Genomic DNA, 17,801 nt, shown 5'->3' on the forward strand with positions numbered 1-17,801 from the left:
AACATTGTTTAGAGCTTAGACTTCATTTTAATATTAGTCTTATGCCGGCTGTTCAATGATGATGCTTGTTGTTAGGGTTAGCAAGAAAAACATTCAATTTTGTATAAATTGCAGGTTTTAAGCATCTTTTCTGTGAAACAAAACCGAGCTCCTTGAAAATATGAAATGAGAAAATGCTGCCAAGCTCCAAAACAGCCATTACGCTATTTTGGGTTTAATGGTACTCACTCACCTGGAGTGCAGGACACTTACCTTTGTCTAATGTAAGCCATAGAGACTAAGCTTTGTTTTCTACACTCCACTTAACCACTGGCTGCTCTTAATGCCTTTTTATCTTTCCAGAAATGCCATCTGAAACCACAGAACTTTTTGTTCTATTAAAAGATTATTAAAACAAATGCATTTCACAAGAAGCCTTGGTTTAAAAGAATCTGTGTTTTCATATGTGCAAAACATTTCACCAAAACCAAAGGAAAAAAGAAATCTCAGATGGTTTTACTTACAGAACTGTTAAAAACAGCAAAAAGCATGACTCACACTTCTAAGTCAAGGTAAGTTGAGCCCTATACTACCACTATCCAGGATGCAATGGTTAGCCTCACTGGAAACACTGCATCACTGGAAACATCTTATAGATGTAGAGTGTGGCTCCGTAAGTTTGTGTAAACTTAACTGGAGAGACAGTTCTACTATGAGAATAAACTTTCTCTGTTCTGCAAAAAATACATTTGCAAACAATATTTTTTATTCTGAACGGCTATTCATTTCTTTCTAGTCAAGAACAGTCAGAACAAAGAACTTACTGTGTTCACTGGGGAACAAATCTTTGCAAAATTAACCTCATCTCCTGTAAACAATAGTCTTCGTGTGTGAACAAGAGTAAGCTTTATCATTTAGCTATTTCGCATTCATTCTCATGCATTAAAAGCTTTTCTTCTGTCCAGGAAGCACAAATGTCACATAATTTAAGTAACCAATACACACAATGCAACAAATGGCAAAAATCAAGGAAGAGCTCATGAAAAACAAAAAGGCTAAAAATTCTGTGGCAAATGCTCAGAAATAATGAAAGTTCTGAGAACAGAAGGAGGATGTTATAGTTTCCTCAGTGTGTTTATAACTAGCAATTTCACAAGCTCCCTGTGAGTCTGTTGGGCAGGAAATAGCAGTGTATGAGCAAACCATGGGGACGTGGTTTAGTGGTGGACTTGGCAGTGCTGGGTTAACTGTTGGACTCTATGATCTTAAAGGTCTTTTCCAACCTAAATGATTCTATGATTCTATCATTCTATTCTATAAAATGTTGTAGGGTAACCAGACTTAAATAGATACTATGACCTCAGTCATAGCAGACAGATTTTTTTGAGCTTTCTGTTGTTGTTTTGGTTATCTGAGCTATCCTAGCTATTAAATGTGCCATTCCTCCACAAAAAGAAGTTGACATTTAGCTGCAGAGGTTTATGACAACGAACAGGCAATAAATTAGATAAGAATGTAAGAACAACTGTACTGTATCAGACTGAAAGACCATCTAGTGCAGTACTGTGGCCCTGAAAGCATATGTAATGCTTGAACGCAGAGCCCAGTATGCAAGGGATGGTACCCTGGAGACAAATGGAGATAAATGAAGGACTCACTGAAGCCTGTGAAAATTTTATTCTAATTATGGTAGAGAAAAGGTTTCAGAGAGTGCCAAATAGAATATAATCATGCTTTGTTCTCACTGGAAGTTTAAGAAAAGCAGCTACCTACTTTAAAGTTTGGAGTAAGCAGTGATTTCAACTGTCCTACTTGAGATGCCCCACTGATGTCTGATTTTTAGACCACAAGGCTCAATTATTTTCTGACAATCAGGCCACATTCGGAACATGATATTTTTAAAATTATTTTTTTCCCCCCACAAAAATCACAAAAACCCTTATTGGAATAACAAGGAAACATTTTTTGTCATTTTATATTATGTATTTGTCATTCTCACTGTCACAGATTAGTCAAAAATCACAAAAGAATTCTTTAAGGTAGGGTTTAGTAACAGTCTGCTTCTTTTAAGTAAATCACATTGATGCTCCCAACAGAAATGGTAACTCTAACTCTGTAAAGCGTTGTTTGTGGCTACAGAGGGAACCCTGCAGAAGTAACAGTAGTAAATCAGTAACAAGAGCAGTTAGTTGCTTTCCCAAAGAACTTCAGAACTGAACGGTAATTTAAAAATCTCCCTGATTTTAAGATTATTTTTCTTCTGGTAAGGTTTTTATTACTTTTTTTATTCATTTTCAATATGTAGCACAAGTGGACCTACTACAAAGTTAGCTGTCACAGAAAGAAAAGCAGTTATTCCACAGAAAGATGACAGAAAAGATGCATTTTTGAAAATGCACATAGGGATTTAGTTACTCACTTTCCATCAAAATGTAAGAGGTGTCACTACTTCCACAGACAACTGAAAACTTACACTTTTGTCTCCCAGATGAACATCAGATTTTAACAATATAAACATACCATCACATTACCTGGGACACAATAACCCAAGGTTCAGATCTGTGCAGCTGGGGAGCAGCCTTGCCGAAAGGGACCCAGGGGTGCTGGCGGATAACAAGCGGCACAGGGGTCAGCAGTGCGCTGCTGCAGCAACCAAGGCAAATCCAACCCTGGGCTGCATCCGCAGCGTCATCGCTAGCAGACAGAGACGTGAACATCCCACTCAGCACTTGTCAGGCCACATCTGGAGCACTGCATCCAGTGCCGGCCCCCACTATTCAAGAAAGATGTGGAGAGACTGGAGAGTATCCAAAGGAGAGCCATGAAGGCAATCAAAGGGCTCGACAACCTGCCCTATGAAGAAAGGCTGATGGAGTTAGGTCTTTTCCTCTTGGAGAAGAGATGTCTAAGAGAGGACCACATCACAGTATTCCAGTACTTAAAGGGCAGCTACAAAGAGGAAAGAGGCTCTTTCTCCACAAGCAGCCACACGGAGATGACAAGGGGCAACAGGCACAATTTGAACTGAGAGAGGTTTCATCTCAACTTAAGAAAGAAATTTTTTATATTGAGAAATACCAGTCACTGGAACAACCTCCCCAGGGACATGGTGGAGTCTCCATTGCTGGAGTTTTTCAAGATGCAACTGGACAGGGTGCTAGATAATCTCATCTAGGCTTCCTCTCCCACAAAAAGTTGGACCAGTTGATCTTTTAAGGTTCCTTCTAAACTGGCCTGTTCTATGATTCTATGATTTTTTATAAGCTTTGTTTTAATATCTAAAATGTCAAAAATTGATTAAGATAATGGTGAAGGTTTTAACCAGTATTAGAATATTTAGCTAAATGTCAAGAATTCTCTTGCTCAGTCTAGGAAAACTTTATCCCAGTAAGAAATTATCCAGGGCTTTGTGTTTCCTGGTGTGAAGGTTTTTCAGGAAGAAAAAATGGGATCTCAGAAATATATCACTTCCCATATTCCTCTTCAGGGTTGATACTTTTTCCTGTAACAAAGCTTCAAACTCAGACAAAAATCAGATCTGCCTTCAGGATAATTATCACTTGGGGCCCTCCAAGTTATAAACTTTTGTTTATACCACTTTCCCTTTCTTTTTATTGACTTAATCAAATAGGTGACATGCTACAAAGAAGCCAAAGATCCCTTTTATTAACTGAACATCCTTAGATTATTTATGTCTTGTTTCCAATTCTTCTGCATTCAAAACTAATGTATTTGCCTCTCCTCTCTTCTCTTTTTAAAATATTAAAGGAAAACCAAAAGCCAAATATGGGATATACCAAAATACAGAGTTTGTTTTGGGTTTTGTTTTAAAAATTCAGGTTATTCAATAAGAAGTCTCTGAAGATGATTATTTACATTGTATGACTTTTACCCTAGTTTAAATTTAAGGAAGATATTTGAACAGAAGAGGCTGTCACAGATTCCTCTGAAGTATTGGCATTTTTTCCAAAATACTCCATGTCTCATATGAAAGGAAGCTGAAATACCATTAAACATTTAGTTTATGGATTTTTTCTTATGACAGGAAATGCACCCTTCCGTAGGGAACTAAACTATTCTGAATCTGTTGAACAATACTGCTGAACTTGTCAGCTTCAGATAGAAGGCCAAGTATAATCCTCCAGCATCCACCCTCCATCTGAACTGTTCACTCAACCATAGCACAAGGTAATGACTCACTGTTTAACACAGAATAATAAATTACGGGATAGAGTTTTTTATCTGGTGCTTAATACTGCAGACTTTGACTTTTCTTCTCAGAAGAGTGCCTGTTGGATGGAAAAAGGGAAGAAACCCAGAGAATTACCATTAACAGATATAATTTCTTCTTAACCTTACAGAGGAGATGCTAGCAGCTGCTTCTAAAAATCCCCTAACTGTTGATGCCAGAATATGGAGCCAGATCTGCATAAAGGTTAACATATATACAGGATTACCCAGGGCAGCTGAGAAAGACACTGTCCTCCATGAGACAACCCACAGGCAGCTCTTCTGGGACTCTGTGCAAAGCTCTGCTTGCAAGCCAGGGTCAGAAAAAATAAGGACTACTGAGGTGCTCTTCCTTGCAACATGAAAAAGGTTTGTGTCAAGGGGGCTTTCTCCTGCAGTGAGCATAATCCTCCCAGCAATATTATATAAAAGGGACAAGATAACTAATAGGTCGTGGAGAGGAGAGCTATGCCCTTCAAATGTGTAACAGAAGGTGTGCAGTATAGAAAAGCACATGCAGCTCAGTTCCATTTTTTTCTTTTTTATTTTCAGTGCACCTTATCCAAAACTATTTGTGCAGTGAGAGACAAGGCAGAGGGAAGAATGAGGAGATGAAAAGAGACCCTTTCTTGATTCTTTTGCTCCAGCCGCATCAGGGTGAAAGAAGAGCAGACTATGCTAGCACCTGTCACCTAGTTCATGAGTACCCCAGTTACATTACCTAGAAGGACACAATACTTCTGTATGCTAGAGGGGTCCTGGAAGCATAACACCATGTCTTTCTTCTAGGGGAGAGTCAGATCAAAGGAGGAGACAGATTTGCACTATTCACTGACAAAAACTGCAATTTATGGCACATTATGGCCCCAGATAAAGTAAAACATTTGGATTAGAGGACTTCACTGTTTGGACCCTTGGAAGAGAGACAGAAAATGAAGGGACATCAGTGATGTAATGGTGGTTCTGAAACAAAAATATTACCTGGTTTAGAAAAGGCAATATACATAATTGGGATTACAATCATAAATAAATATCACTAGCACTGGACAGAAGAGGCTTCCTTCATTTTAAAGCAGGCAGAAAAAAAAGCAGGTGCAGACAACTCAGCCACTGAAGGGAGAGGCAGATGCTGTAGCAGTGCAGGACAGGCAGCAGCTGCCTGACAGCATCTCAGCAGCTGGAAACACAGATGCTCAGGTAGCAACCACCTCTACAGCTGCAAAGGGCAAAGTGTTTTCCCCTCTACATTCCACTCAGAGGACTCTGGGATCACCTGTGCCTATTAACTCGGTGAGGCTGCAGTTCAAGCCTACCAGCATTTTCTGTTCGGCATATGCGGTTAGACTGCATAAAAGCCAATAAAGCACTACTTTTATGCAAAATCTGTGCTTGCTTCTCAGTGTATTACTGCTTACCTTCTGTGAGTCCCTCTTTGTGTATTATTTCATGTCACTACTTTTATTTTCATGTAGTTTTCTGTCTCAGGAAATAAGAAAAATAGTCTTGTACTCGATAATGGAAACCTGACTTTTAATTTGTATATGACAGGAAGACACACTGAGGGAAGAAGAGAACAGATATTTTGGACTTCGGAGAAATAAAATTCAGCACTTAGCTACGCTGGGTTCCCTAGCCCAACTCTTTAAATATTCATGGATAATTTTAAATTACATGAGTTTATGTCTTTTTTTATATAGATACATGTCACTGTACACATGGAAATTCTTGCTTTCTAAGGACTTTTGTCCATTGTTCCCTTTGTAAAGATGTAACAACGTCAACCTCCTGAAGGCTCTGTGTACACCAGAGTTAATTATTTATTCACCTGGTGGGTTGTGTTGCTGTTGTTCTTGTTATTATTGCTTTTCTTTTTGTCTGAATAAAGAGCCACAATAATAACAATAGAAATGCTTCAGCATGGAAGTTCTCCACTAACTGAAACAGTCAAAACCAGAATGTGAAGTTTTGGCAGCCGCACAAAGTGCCTCAACACAAGCCCAGGGGCAAAACAGGTATAATAGGGTATCTTCCATCCTAGATAACCAAGAAAGCAGGGTTGGTGGTTTGGTTTTTTTTCCATAAAGGACACAACTTCAATGCTTTACTCTGTTTAAAGCCTCTTTTTTCCAGGTGATTGTCCTAGTAACTATTCTATTTTACTCTCTATTTTACTCTGGATCAAGTTTTTCTCTAATCAGAAATTTACCAAAATTTGGTAAATTTTCCTGATGAAAGTGTGCCAAGAAATTCCTATGGAAGTTTTTGGTTTTGATCATTCAGTGTTCTCAGTCAGCAAGTGTTTTCTATGGAAAATTCCCAACCAGCTTTACTACTAGCCAGACATCTGGAGTATTACTTGGAAACATTTGTGTCTGGAACAACTGCTGAACCGTGAGAATCAGACCAGTGAAAGATGTCACACCATGACCTTTAAATCTAACCCTGCAATCCATCTGCACATCCTGTGGCCACAAATCCCAAGAAGGAATCTTTAAGCCCTTGCTAGTTTTCCCTAGGCATGTACTTACTTTCATTTCCTTCTCCAGATGATGTATCTGCTCACTGTGAGGCACTAGGACAAAGTTACAAGCTAGGTGCAGCCACCATAGTAAGGTTTTGTCTGCCTTAAGGAACAGGACATGTGACTGAATTACAGAGGCATTTCTATACTCAGCTAAATCTAAATACTGTGAGTCACAAAGAGTTATGAGCATGCAGTAGCCACTGTGAACTAAAAAACAATGGAAAAGTCCACAACGTGCCCTGTGTAACTACCCTGGTTTCTACAAGTATGCTTTATCTTTGCCATAGAGATCAGTATTGCTAGAAAGGTGCTTGTGCCTCTTACTTGCAGGACAGGAATGTCAGAGAAAGCATGGCATGAGAACAGAATGGCCAGGTCCAAAGACAAAACCTCTTCTCAGTGATCCTCATGTTATTAATTAGCTCTTTGGTCATCTCTCAGGTCTCTTCCAGAAGTCAGAAAAAAAGCCTTCTAATTAATTCAAGTTGGGCTTACACTGGGTTGCCAATCCTGACATCATGCCTCTGCCCTGTAATTGCACACACAGCAGGATGCCCCTTATTTTGTGCAGGATCAAGCCCTGGCAGTTTTGAAAATCTGCCTTTACCGTCTACTGCTGACTCTACCTAAGTACCTGATTAAAACAAGAAATGCATGTCACCTGAAAGAATAACCAATCCTTTGGGAATCTTCCTTCTTCAGCAGAATAAATATCAACCTAATTTTTCTAACCAGCCTCTTCCACAAAGTTGCTGCTCTGCACCCACTGGTCATATTAAACCCCACCTACCCTTGTTATTGCAACACGTATGCAGTAACACTGTCATACAGTGGGTATAATGTAACTGGATATGACAGAATCCCCTCGAAAGAATAGAAGTTGAAAATAATGGGTATGTTTTTGTGTTTTCTTTAAAGCAATTAATAATTATTAAAACCAGACAAAAGGAAGCACTTGAGTGAAAATGACTGGAAGGCTGAGGAAAGTGCATTTTCTCTTAGGATAGCTTAACAAAACTTGCAATTTCCCAGGTGCCAGTAAGGTGTGCTTCAATACAGACCAGCTCTTCTCATTTCACATTTCCAAAGGCATTGGGCCAAACTGAGGTACGGCATAATGAGCTCTCCGCAGGTCCAAGGAACCGTCACCAGAGCTGGCTTTGGCTCACTATCTCCCAAGCATGCTTTCAAGAAAAAGCATCAAGCTTCCCCCTAAGACACACAGCTCTGAATGCTCCCCAAAGGAGCTGTGCTGTCCTAATGGTAAGCCTGTGAAAGTAAGAACTCTTTACACTGGCTCATTGGTCATTTTTGGTAAAGAAGTCTCTTAATGCAGGTGTTTCTTTTGTGGAACTCTTTCCGATTTTTTTCTTTTAACACAAGGAAATTTCTAATTTGATGTTATGCAGCCTGAATTAGGATATTATATACCTTCCAGTCTGATGTAGACATTAGGTACAAGGCAAAGTTGCTAGGAAACCACAGATGGAGCAAGGAGCACTGCAGTAACGCAGCAGCTTTTCACAAGGACTGATGAGAACGCCTGCATCAGCGGTCAGCCTTTCACAATTTAAAACAAACCAGACAACTTTGCACTGCTTACGTAAAGACGTATGTTTGGTGAAGACCACTAAATTGTTATAAATATAAAACTAGCACACCACAATCTGATTTAAAAGCAAGGCAAGAAACACTGAAAAGGATTACACAGGCAACACTTGTTAAACTACTCTCCCTCCTTGTAAGTTTGGGAATAGCCCCTTCATTTCGAAACTAAAAAAAAAAAAGAAGCATATATTTAAGGAAACGTTGGCACTTTCACTCTACTTGTGTTCTGGGCCCAAGTGCCATATTACTGTCATGCAAAGGGGAATACTTAATGAGCCAGCAGAAGATGCTACACATAGTAAAAATCATTGCCCATTTCCATGTTATATAGTAAATTGTTGTCACACTCACTGTGGACATAAGCCATTACAATACACAGAGCCCTTTTATCTCTTCTGTACGCTTACTGATGAGGTACAGCTCACACATTAAAATTTACCACTTGACAAGCAGAGATTAGAGGTTTATCAAACTCAGACTTTCATTGTTCCAGTCATCACGACCACAGGTATTTAAATACACAACACAAACCAAAACTAACACAGCTGCATGACTGTAAAGTCACACAGCTTACACATGCTACAGAAAAGGTTCTACTTGTAAAACATTGTTTGTCACCTATACATGGGAAGTTGAAGTACAGAAAGTCTGGATAACATCTAAAATTTAGATTGAAAGGCTGTGACTGAACAAAGATTTGAACCTGTTTCAGTCCAGCTCCTTCCATGGGATCATCTAGCCTTCTGAGAACTCATTAGCCTGTTCACCCTTGAGGGAGGACATCATCTGACAAATATACATTTAAATATTTCATTATAAAGTAGACACTGAAAGCATGTCAGATAAATGCAAACTAAAATTACTTTCTACATTTAAAGAGGGGGCTACAGTAACAAGTTTAGATGTAGCTGTTCACACTGTGTTTAAACTAGATGAGGTTAATCTGACCCTTCACGTGAAATGGTCCCTCTGCCATGCTGTTTTTCTTTCTCTAGCTAATAGATGAAGACCAGCTCTTGTGTTGATAGTGCTAACACCAGACTACATTGAGTGCAGCTTATAAATCCAACAAAAAACAGGTTTAGCAATGCACATCTGAAAGTTACAAGTTTCAAGTGCATCACACGCTCTATCTTGATAATAAAGAAACAGCTGAGATGACCACCAGACTATGTGCTTAGCAAATACAATGTCCCAGCTACCTCACCTGGGAATAAATGAATCAAACTGAAGCCAGGATCAGCTAGAAATTTTCTGCACTACTCTATTTAGATTATTTCATGAACCAGTCATTAGCAGGTGAGCAAAAAGAAAGGTGAGGGTATGCATTTGCTTCAGTTTCTGATTATAGTATTTACAGGCCTAATTATCATGTTATTGTAATGTAATCATTTAAAAGATACATGAATTTTTTCTCCTGCAGAGGAACATATTTTAAAACATGTTTTGAATTACTGTGGTAGGGCCCAACCATTATGTTTTAGACAGGAACACCTGTAGATAATAAATCTACATAATTGCAGTTAATTTCAGCTGCATCATTGTAAATAATTCACTTTTCCTTTGTGAGTTCCCAGTTCTGTATCTCTTCTGTATCCTATTAGGACCACCTTCATACACTATAAAAATAAGCAGATAATCTTAGAGAATAACATCTTGGGAAATCTCATTAGTGAAAACCAGCTATGTTCTGGCAGAGCAGCCCTTTTAACAATAAACTGAAAACGAAGCCTTTCTGTTTCTTTGGGATATACACTCCACATTAATGAATTAAGCAAGATTTGAAGCATGACAAGAAGTGATGCCACAAATAAAATCCTATGGGTTTTAACACATCAAATGAGATCTGCATTGCAACCTTTACCTCTAAAGGTCAATGCTCTGGAGAATTCTTCTTACAGCATTATCTCTAGCTATTTAAAACAATGTACTCTCACTTTATCTACAAAATATAAAATATGAAGCATATGCCAAATTCAAGTAACACTCACTTAAATACGGGAGGCAATTTTAAATCAATATTTTCAAACTACGGTCATAGGACACTATGTATAATTAATTGTACAGAACCTAAATCAAACGAGTGCTTCCGGGCTAAGAAGTGTCTTTCTGAAAAGATAAAGATGTATATCCAATTTTACATGCAATGTTTGAGCCAAAAGTTCTTTTGTACCAAGGCCTTAGCTCATGCTAAAGTAATGAGATTTTGCCTCAAATAGAACTGTGTTTAAAAAAAATCATACAGGAATCTGAAGCCTTCTCCATCACTCACAGGAGAAAGATCAGCCCATTTTCTGTTACAAATATTTCTTTCAAAAAGAGCAGACTCTGTTACAACACTGATCATTTGTGGGGACTGCTGTAATATAGTTCACTCTTTTTCTGCAAAACAACATTTTTTCATTACCCTGCAAATCATAGGCTATTCATGCAGGTATAAGTAGCGCAGGCTCAGGGTCTCAATTCTGCTGCCTTTGTCTCTGCTGGAAGCATCAAAATGCCCGAGTAGGTGTCAGCTGCACACCACAGTGCTCTCATCAGCATGCTATGAGCTCTGACTCAGGGGGCAGGAGCATCATCTGGATATAAACTAGACCTGCTTCATACACCTTGTCACCATGCTGAAGTCCATCACTGTTCACTGGCCATACGAGCACTGCTCTAAATAGGCAGATTTTTCATAAAGTGTATGTGGTTGTACAAACAAGGTATTTTTGTTTTTTCTACAATGAATGCTTTCAAATGACAACCGTGTACCCAGATAACAAACTTCATTTGATTGTCTGCTAATGCATTTTATTGGTAAAAAATTGTACCCTAAATTCCCATTTATATTATATGGTGGGGTTTTATTCATTAATTTACTTTTCCTTCCTAAATTTCTAAGACTCTAAATGTCATTTAATAAGATACCCACTGCTATCACAGGGATGAACATTTCAAGCACTACAAAAAGTAAATATTTACGTTCTGGTGAATTCAGTCCTGAGATGACAACAAAATACGTCCATCAAAGTAATTTAGAAAATACATATATTCCATAAACCATAATTATGAAGTTAGAAATATCTAATTAAGTAATCATCAAATAAAAAGCACTACATTTCATAATTTCAGTTAGGTTTCCCTAGAGCTGAAATCTCTGCAACTAGGACAATCCACACAGATTCATAATGACCCTATCTAAAAAAATGTTGCCCCCTAAGTAATTAGCCTCTTCAACATACATTGGATCTGTCACACCCTAAAAACCTGGGTAATAATTCCTGAACAGGCAGTTTCCAGTGCTAACCTCAGAAAGCTTAAACAACAGATAAGCCTCTGCAAAAGAAATCCTCTGCTAACACTAAGGAGACTTCAGTGTGTTTGCTTCTTACTAGATAAGACAATCAGAAACAGAATACCTGCTGTAATTGTTAGTCTGCTAACAGAAATTTCAAATAACTGTGGTGTCATGTATTATATAAAATGGCTGAGAATGATTTCTTCCTATTTCATTAAGGCTTATCAGCCAGTTTTGGGGCGTGGGGGTGGGGAGAAAACAGAACATTGTTGTTTACTCCTGAGATTAGAAGGTCCCTTATTTTTAAGGAATTTGTTCTGAAAAATTGTCTCGGACTTAGTGAAGCAATTGTCTTATTTTTTCAAAACAGCTACCAGATATCCTGAAGAATGAAGTTGAAATTTAGTCACAGAAGCTCTGAAGGCTTTCAAAGATATTAAATGTTGGGCATGAGGAAAGCTTCCCTCTGATTTCCAGTTCTTTTCAAATATCCAAACACTGATGGACATTTTCTGATACAAGAAACAAAAGTTGCGTCAGCATTCCATATTCAATACATTGGGCAGGTACGCAGGAAATGTGACTTGTGCTTGTTAACATGAATCGTGGACAAGAACTGAGGTCAAAATACTACACTTATTTTACCATCCATATCAACAGGACCAGCTAAAAGTAACCGCACTATAGCACAGTTTAATTCACTGTTTAGAAGTCAGGCCACTTACAAAATACGCAATGTAGGCTCCAAGGCATTTGTATCTAATTTTAATGAATATTTAAATATTTTAATCACAAGCCTTAATTGTTAAATGTGTCACGCAGTAAGACCCCTATTAACGGTTCTGAGCTGGGTCCAAGGTGAACATGACACATACCTGGGCGTTCCTTAAACTTCAGGTATATTACAGAATCAAGCCCAACTTCTGACTCCACAAAGGGCAACCTGGAAGTTAACCCATATATCTAAAAGCATTGTCCAAACACATGAACACCAACAGGCTTGGGGCATGATCACTTCCCTGGGGAGCTTGTTCCAGTGCTTGACAACTTTTTCCTAATATCCAATCTGAACGGAGTTCCCTCAGCACAGCTTTAAGACATTATTATGCACATGGAGTATTTGTTAATGGGAATCTGTGGCACAATGGGCACCTTCACGTTTTTTAAGTGAAAAACTGACAACTAACAAAAATAGAGATCACTCTAGCCAATTCAGCATTGGCTGGAAGGTAAAGTCATGCCAACTCAATTTAGAAATAATGCATAGGTTTTAACCTGTGACGATCACTGACATAATCACCGAGAAAAACTACGTGTTCTTTGCCATTTGTAGGAGGACTCATCTGACAGAGTGTAGAAGCTTACAGCGTAAACGTTCACATTTAGGCTAAAGTCCATAGACTTAGAGACAACTGAGAAAATACACATTTTTAGGGTGTGATTCATCTCATCCTAGAGCAGACAGCTAAAGTAGGGCAAATTAGACTTCCCCAAAAGTCCTTATTTCAATAGTTTTACAGGGCAGACATCCACGTGAGAGGGATCCTAACATTAATATAATTTAAATCAAATCAAGACATCTCTATGACAGATAAGCTTTTTGAAACACGATTTGCCTGGTTAGGTACAAAGGTAAAAACAACTTTCTATGGTATCACTTTCCTTCCTGCCCTGAAATCTATTATACCTAAAACTGAAGGGGACAACTAACACCTACTGAGGGGTTTCTCAGTACCTTTACTTTCAGTTTAAGTGTGATGAACTGACTTTTTTCTTCTGAATTCTCAACGAGGTTTATTAGCATTTCTTGAAAATATTTGCTTATGCCTAACATTTTATTCTATGCAAGCATTTTTCCTCTGCACTGTCTTTATATTCTTTCTTTTACAAGTTTTCTTACACAGCTTCTAAAATCATGAGGAATTTTCTGAAAAATAGTGAGTGGTAATGAAAACAGTCACAAACTGTCTCTCAAGAGTAAAACATACACCTTCAAAATTTCACTACAATGGCAGCAATCACTCAAAAGAAAGCAAAAAGATGGAAAGGATCTGGAAGAGAGCTCTCCCAGCGTGTGACAGTTTAGCTTGAATGCATTAAGCAGCTATAATTATTGGAAAAAACAGAAATCATCAAAAAATCTAGAAAATCTATTCTTACAGGATTAAATTAATACCCCTTTGAAACAGTCTTACGTCAAAACTGAAAATGTTATATCTTCTGTTATCTTCAGACATCTGTCTTTTAATGCTTATTCTGTGTTCAATGAATGTCCACATGAAGCTTTAAAAAAAAATTTCTTCAAGATCCATAGTTTATTTTTTTCAGAAAGTTATCCTTTTGAATAACATTTTTCATAATATTGCATTTTGACATTTTTTAAAAAAATCAGCAGCAGCATTGTTATCTAACAATAAAAATATTTCATCCAGAACTCAATATATTTTCATTTGAATGTTGTATTGCCATATTTCATGAAATTTCTAGCTCAGTTGCCTTGTATCCAAACTCTTGTTTCTGGGCAAAACAATTCATTTTAATTAAATCTCTTTTGATAAACCATACAAAAGAATTCAAGGAATAGAGTTCAAGATATGACCCAACTAACAGAGATGAGCTGGAACTCAGAAGTACACAATTTTATTGCTCACATAACATCCCTGAATAAATTGTTAAAAATGTTACCCCCTTTCTGTCAAGTTTTAAACCTTCAAAACAGTCTTTCAGGTTGTTTTTTGTTTTTTTTTTTGGGGGGGGGGGAGGGAAGGAGAAGCGTTTTGGATGCAGCCCTCATTTTTTAACAGACATGAGGAACTGCAGTTAACAAGATGCATTTCAACTATGATGTAAATCATCCCATGGGAAGTCTGTCCAGGCTTCTCATCTAGCTACATATGGCTGTTATTATAGGCTTTAGACAGTGTTGAATAATTGTTCTACATAATACCCCCATATTCTTTGAAAACAAAAGGTTTGTATTATGGGAAGAACAGTTTAAGCAGAAACAGGAGTACACATAATGAAAACAATGTGTAATCCGACACTTGATAAAGAAAAGGCACATATATATCTCCATGGTTTTTCTTCTCTGCTGAATCTTCATCTCCTACCTAAACATTACCAATTCCAAATGCCAGAAGCTACAAGGTTGGTATAATATCAAGAGAAGCAGAACAGCATTGGAACTTTAAAATGGTACAAAAGGACATGCAGTTTCCCACCTCCTGTCACCTCCTGTACCAATCTAGTAGAAGGAACTGAAGTAGCGTGGGAAGTAAGCACATTAACACTGAGAAAGAGCAGGCAGTCTACATACTCTTCTTTTATACAGGTCAACAACTAATTAGAAGAGAGGCATGCAGCCCCTTAGAGCCACAGAACTCTGAGTGCCTCTACATGACTGCTGAAGATCATATCAGAAGCCTACTTCTGAAGCAAATTTCCTACTGCCATTGTATACTGTGCTTTGGCTTGTAGCACGGGGCAGTCCTGGAACATGTGAATTGTATTCTTCTCATACTAAACTGAATTGGAAGAAGGGCCCCAGCAGTGCATCTAATAGCCCTCAGCCACAAACAGGCATTCAATGCATATGACAAGGCAACAGCTAGTCTGTGTGGTCCACTGTGCTTACTGAAGTAAGGTGTATCTTACATGGTTGTTGATTGGCATCAGTGAAATATAAATCCATTAAAAAAGACTGTGATATATATTGATGTAATTTTAAATTCTCCTAGCAATAAATAGATTTCTACTGACAGAACATGATGGAATTAATCAGGTCCCTGTACCATTGACTAGCCGTGAATAAAAAGTAAAGGGTTTACCTTGATAGGGCTCCCATCTGGAGTGAGAACCTCTTCTGAAAGCTCCATCATCTTCAGTGCCATCAGGGCAATGGCTTTAGCATGACTAAGGCTTTTCTTATGGAGCCCTGCTGCAACACAGTATGCATCACCTATTGTTTCCACCTGCAGCAATCAGACAAATCAGATGTTAAAGTATGATACCTAAAGAACCCTACCATTAGTTATCTGCAAACAAATAGCATTGCTTAAAAGATGTGAGCAAAACATCCATAAAATAAGCAATTAGACAACGGAGCATAATTACCTAAGTTTGCAAACAGGTGCAGGCAAAACCTGACATGTGATTGCATAGTGGTTCATCACCATTATAGCCAAAGAAGATCGTTACATCTACAACAGTGTATGCCATCAGCTGAGAGATTACAACATTTTCCCATAGTACTAATACAGAAAACTCTGCTTTCCTAAATAAGAAATTGCATGCAGCTTTGTTTGACACTATCCTGGCTGAGTTTGCTGTTGGATAAGAATAGCGCTATGTGATTATAATTTGCAATTATTATTTGCTATGCTAGAAAAGTGTATCAGGAAGAGAATTAGTAAAAACAAATCACCATAAAAAAACAGTGAAGAGTTTCTAACTTCTCATTAGCAGGTAGCTCTTCCTGAATCCAGGGATAATTTACAAATAGATGTTCTTGCTATAGACTTTTGACAGCACCTGTCTCTTATTTTCAAATCAGAATTGTTGCCTTTCTCTACTATACAGGCTACAGGACTGTGAATTCCCTACCTTCAGGTACCAAGTTCAGCTAACTGATCCCTCTGGTCTCTTCAGACAGGCCTTACCTCCCTCTAATCCTTGATTTTCTTTAAAGAAAGCTGTCCCTCAGGAGGAAGCAAGAGCAAAAGAAATTACAGAAGCCCTCTGGCACTGGATAAAGGCAGCCTGAGAAACACTGAAGCCCTCAAGTTCTGCAGCTTTATTGACAGCAATGTGTTTTGCAGTCTGCTTGCCCACACATCTGCACCATGCTCTGCACACAGTCCCTTAATACATGCCCAAGCAAACTCAGCCCTCAGGGATTACTTTGGTTTTTGCTGCATAACTAATCTGACTTTCACCCTGCTCACAACTGCAGAAATAGCAGAAAAGACTTCAGCAAAGACTAGGGTGAGAAGAAAGCAGGCACTGAGCAAGGAGTTATTCAGGGAATAAACACAGCTGATTCTTCTCTCTGCAGGGATTCATTCTACTAATATTAGTAGATATGGACCTTCTCAGATAAATTTCCAGTCCTAATAAACAGAATTGGAAATAGTATCTCAAAAAGTAAGCATTACATGTAAATGTACCCAGAGCATGAATCCTGAACAGCAGTAGGAGCAAATACTTCCCACCATCAAACTTACAGAAGCTGCTACAAGCCTGTTGCCAAGTTTGGCACCTCAGCCTTTCCTGCTGATTGTGCAGGATGATAGATAGAAGAAGCTGAGGGTTTCTCATGAGCTGAGAGCTAAGGCAGCTGTTAGAGCTCCCTCGTCACTTTTGAAAGCTCCTAATAGTACATGTATATAGAAAAACCACATGGGAACAATCAATACTGCTGTCTGCCTGCCTGTTTTACCCAAGCCATATCTCAGGATCTCTGTCCTCAAGAAGCAGAAAGGTCACCTTTCCAAAGACAAATGGATGGGCAAGTATATTGCAGTGGCTGGTGAAAAATATAGAAACTAAAGGAGAAAATACACTAGCATTGTGAGAAAAAGTATCAGAAGTTAGCCATCTGGATGGCTAATAAATAGATGGTAAAAAACTCTTTACATCAGAAGGAAGAATTAGCAGAAATCCATTGTCATTCTTAAAAATTGTGGATGAACATAGCCCGTTTGAATAGAAATAAAGGGGTTACTACAAAAAAAAAGCTGAATCTATGACATCAAATACAAAACTGAAAGACAAATTCTGCTCCTCAATGAATGATTTAATTTCAAAATTACTTTTCCACTGAAGTTAGTTGCATTACAGCACTGTAAGCAAGTACAGATCTGGGACTATATACTGTTTCTGCAGTGTTCAGGCAAACCTACTTATTGTTAGCTTTTATCCCTTGTGAAATTTCCATAGCTGTGTAAAATAGCTTAACAGATAAATTGCGCTCACTGAATGAGTAGCATCATCAGAGTTGCACTGCACGTATCTGGATACTAGCAGAAAAATGGAACCGAAGCTGCCTCGTGTTAACCTTACCCTGAAAAGAAAAATATTAATACCATTGTATGATACTCTTTAAAGCGCTTATCCATACAAAGTTCCTCTGACAGTAATACTGGAGAACCAGGAGAATGACTGGGACTGTTGAGACTG

General features: G+C 38.3%; 1 protein-coding gene across 1 annotated transcript in view; it reads right to left on the reverse strand.

Annotated features, from left to right (window-relative positions):
* GUCY1A2 (guanylate cyclase 1 soluble subunit alpha 2) overlaps positions 1–17,801 on the reverse strand; it is a 178,127-nt gene that overhangs the window by 48,182 nt on the left and 112,144 nt on the right. Inside the window, exon 6 of the mRNA XM_055701809.1 lies at positions 15,452–15,595. Coding sequence (XP_055557784.1) covers positions 15,452–15,595 — 144 coding nt within the window. The remainder of the gene's footprint in view (positions 1–15,451; positions 15,596–17,801) is intronic.

Source organism: Falco cherrug, chromosome 2 (genome assembly GCF_023634085.1).
Source record: "Falco cherrug isolate bFalChe1 chromosome 2, bFalChe1.pri, whole genome shotgun sequence".
In the NCBI taxonomy this organism is placed as follows: domain Eukaryota; kingdom Metazoa; phylum Chordata; class Aves; order Falconiformes; family Falconidae; genus Falco; species Falco cherrug.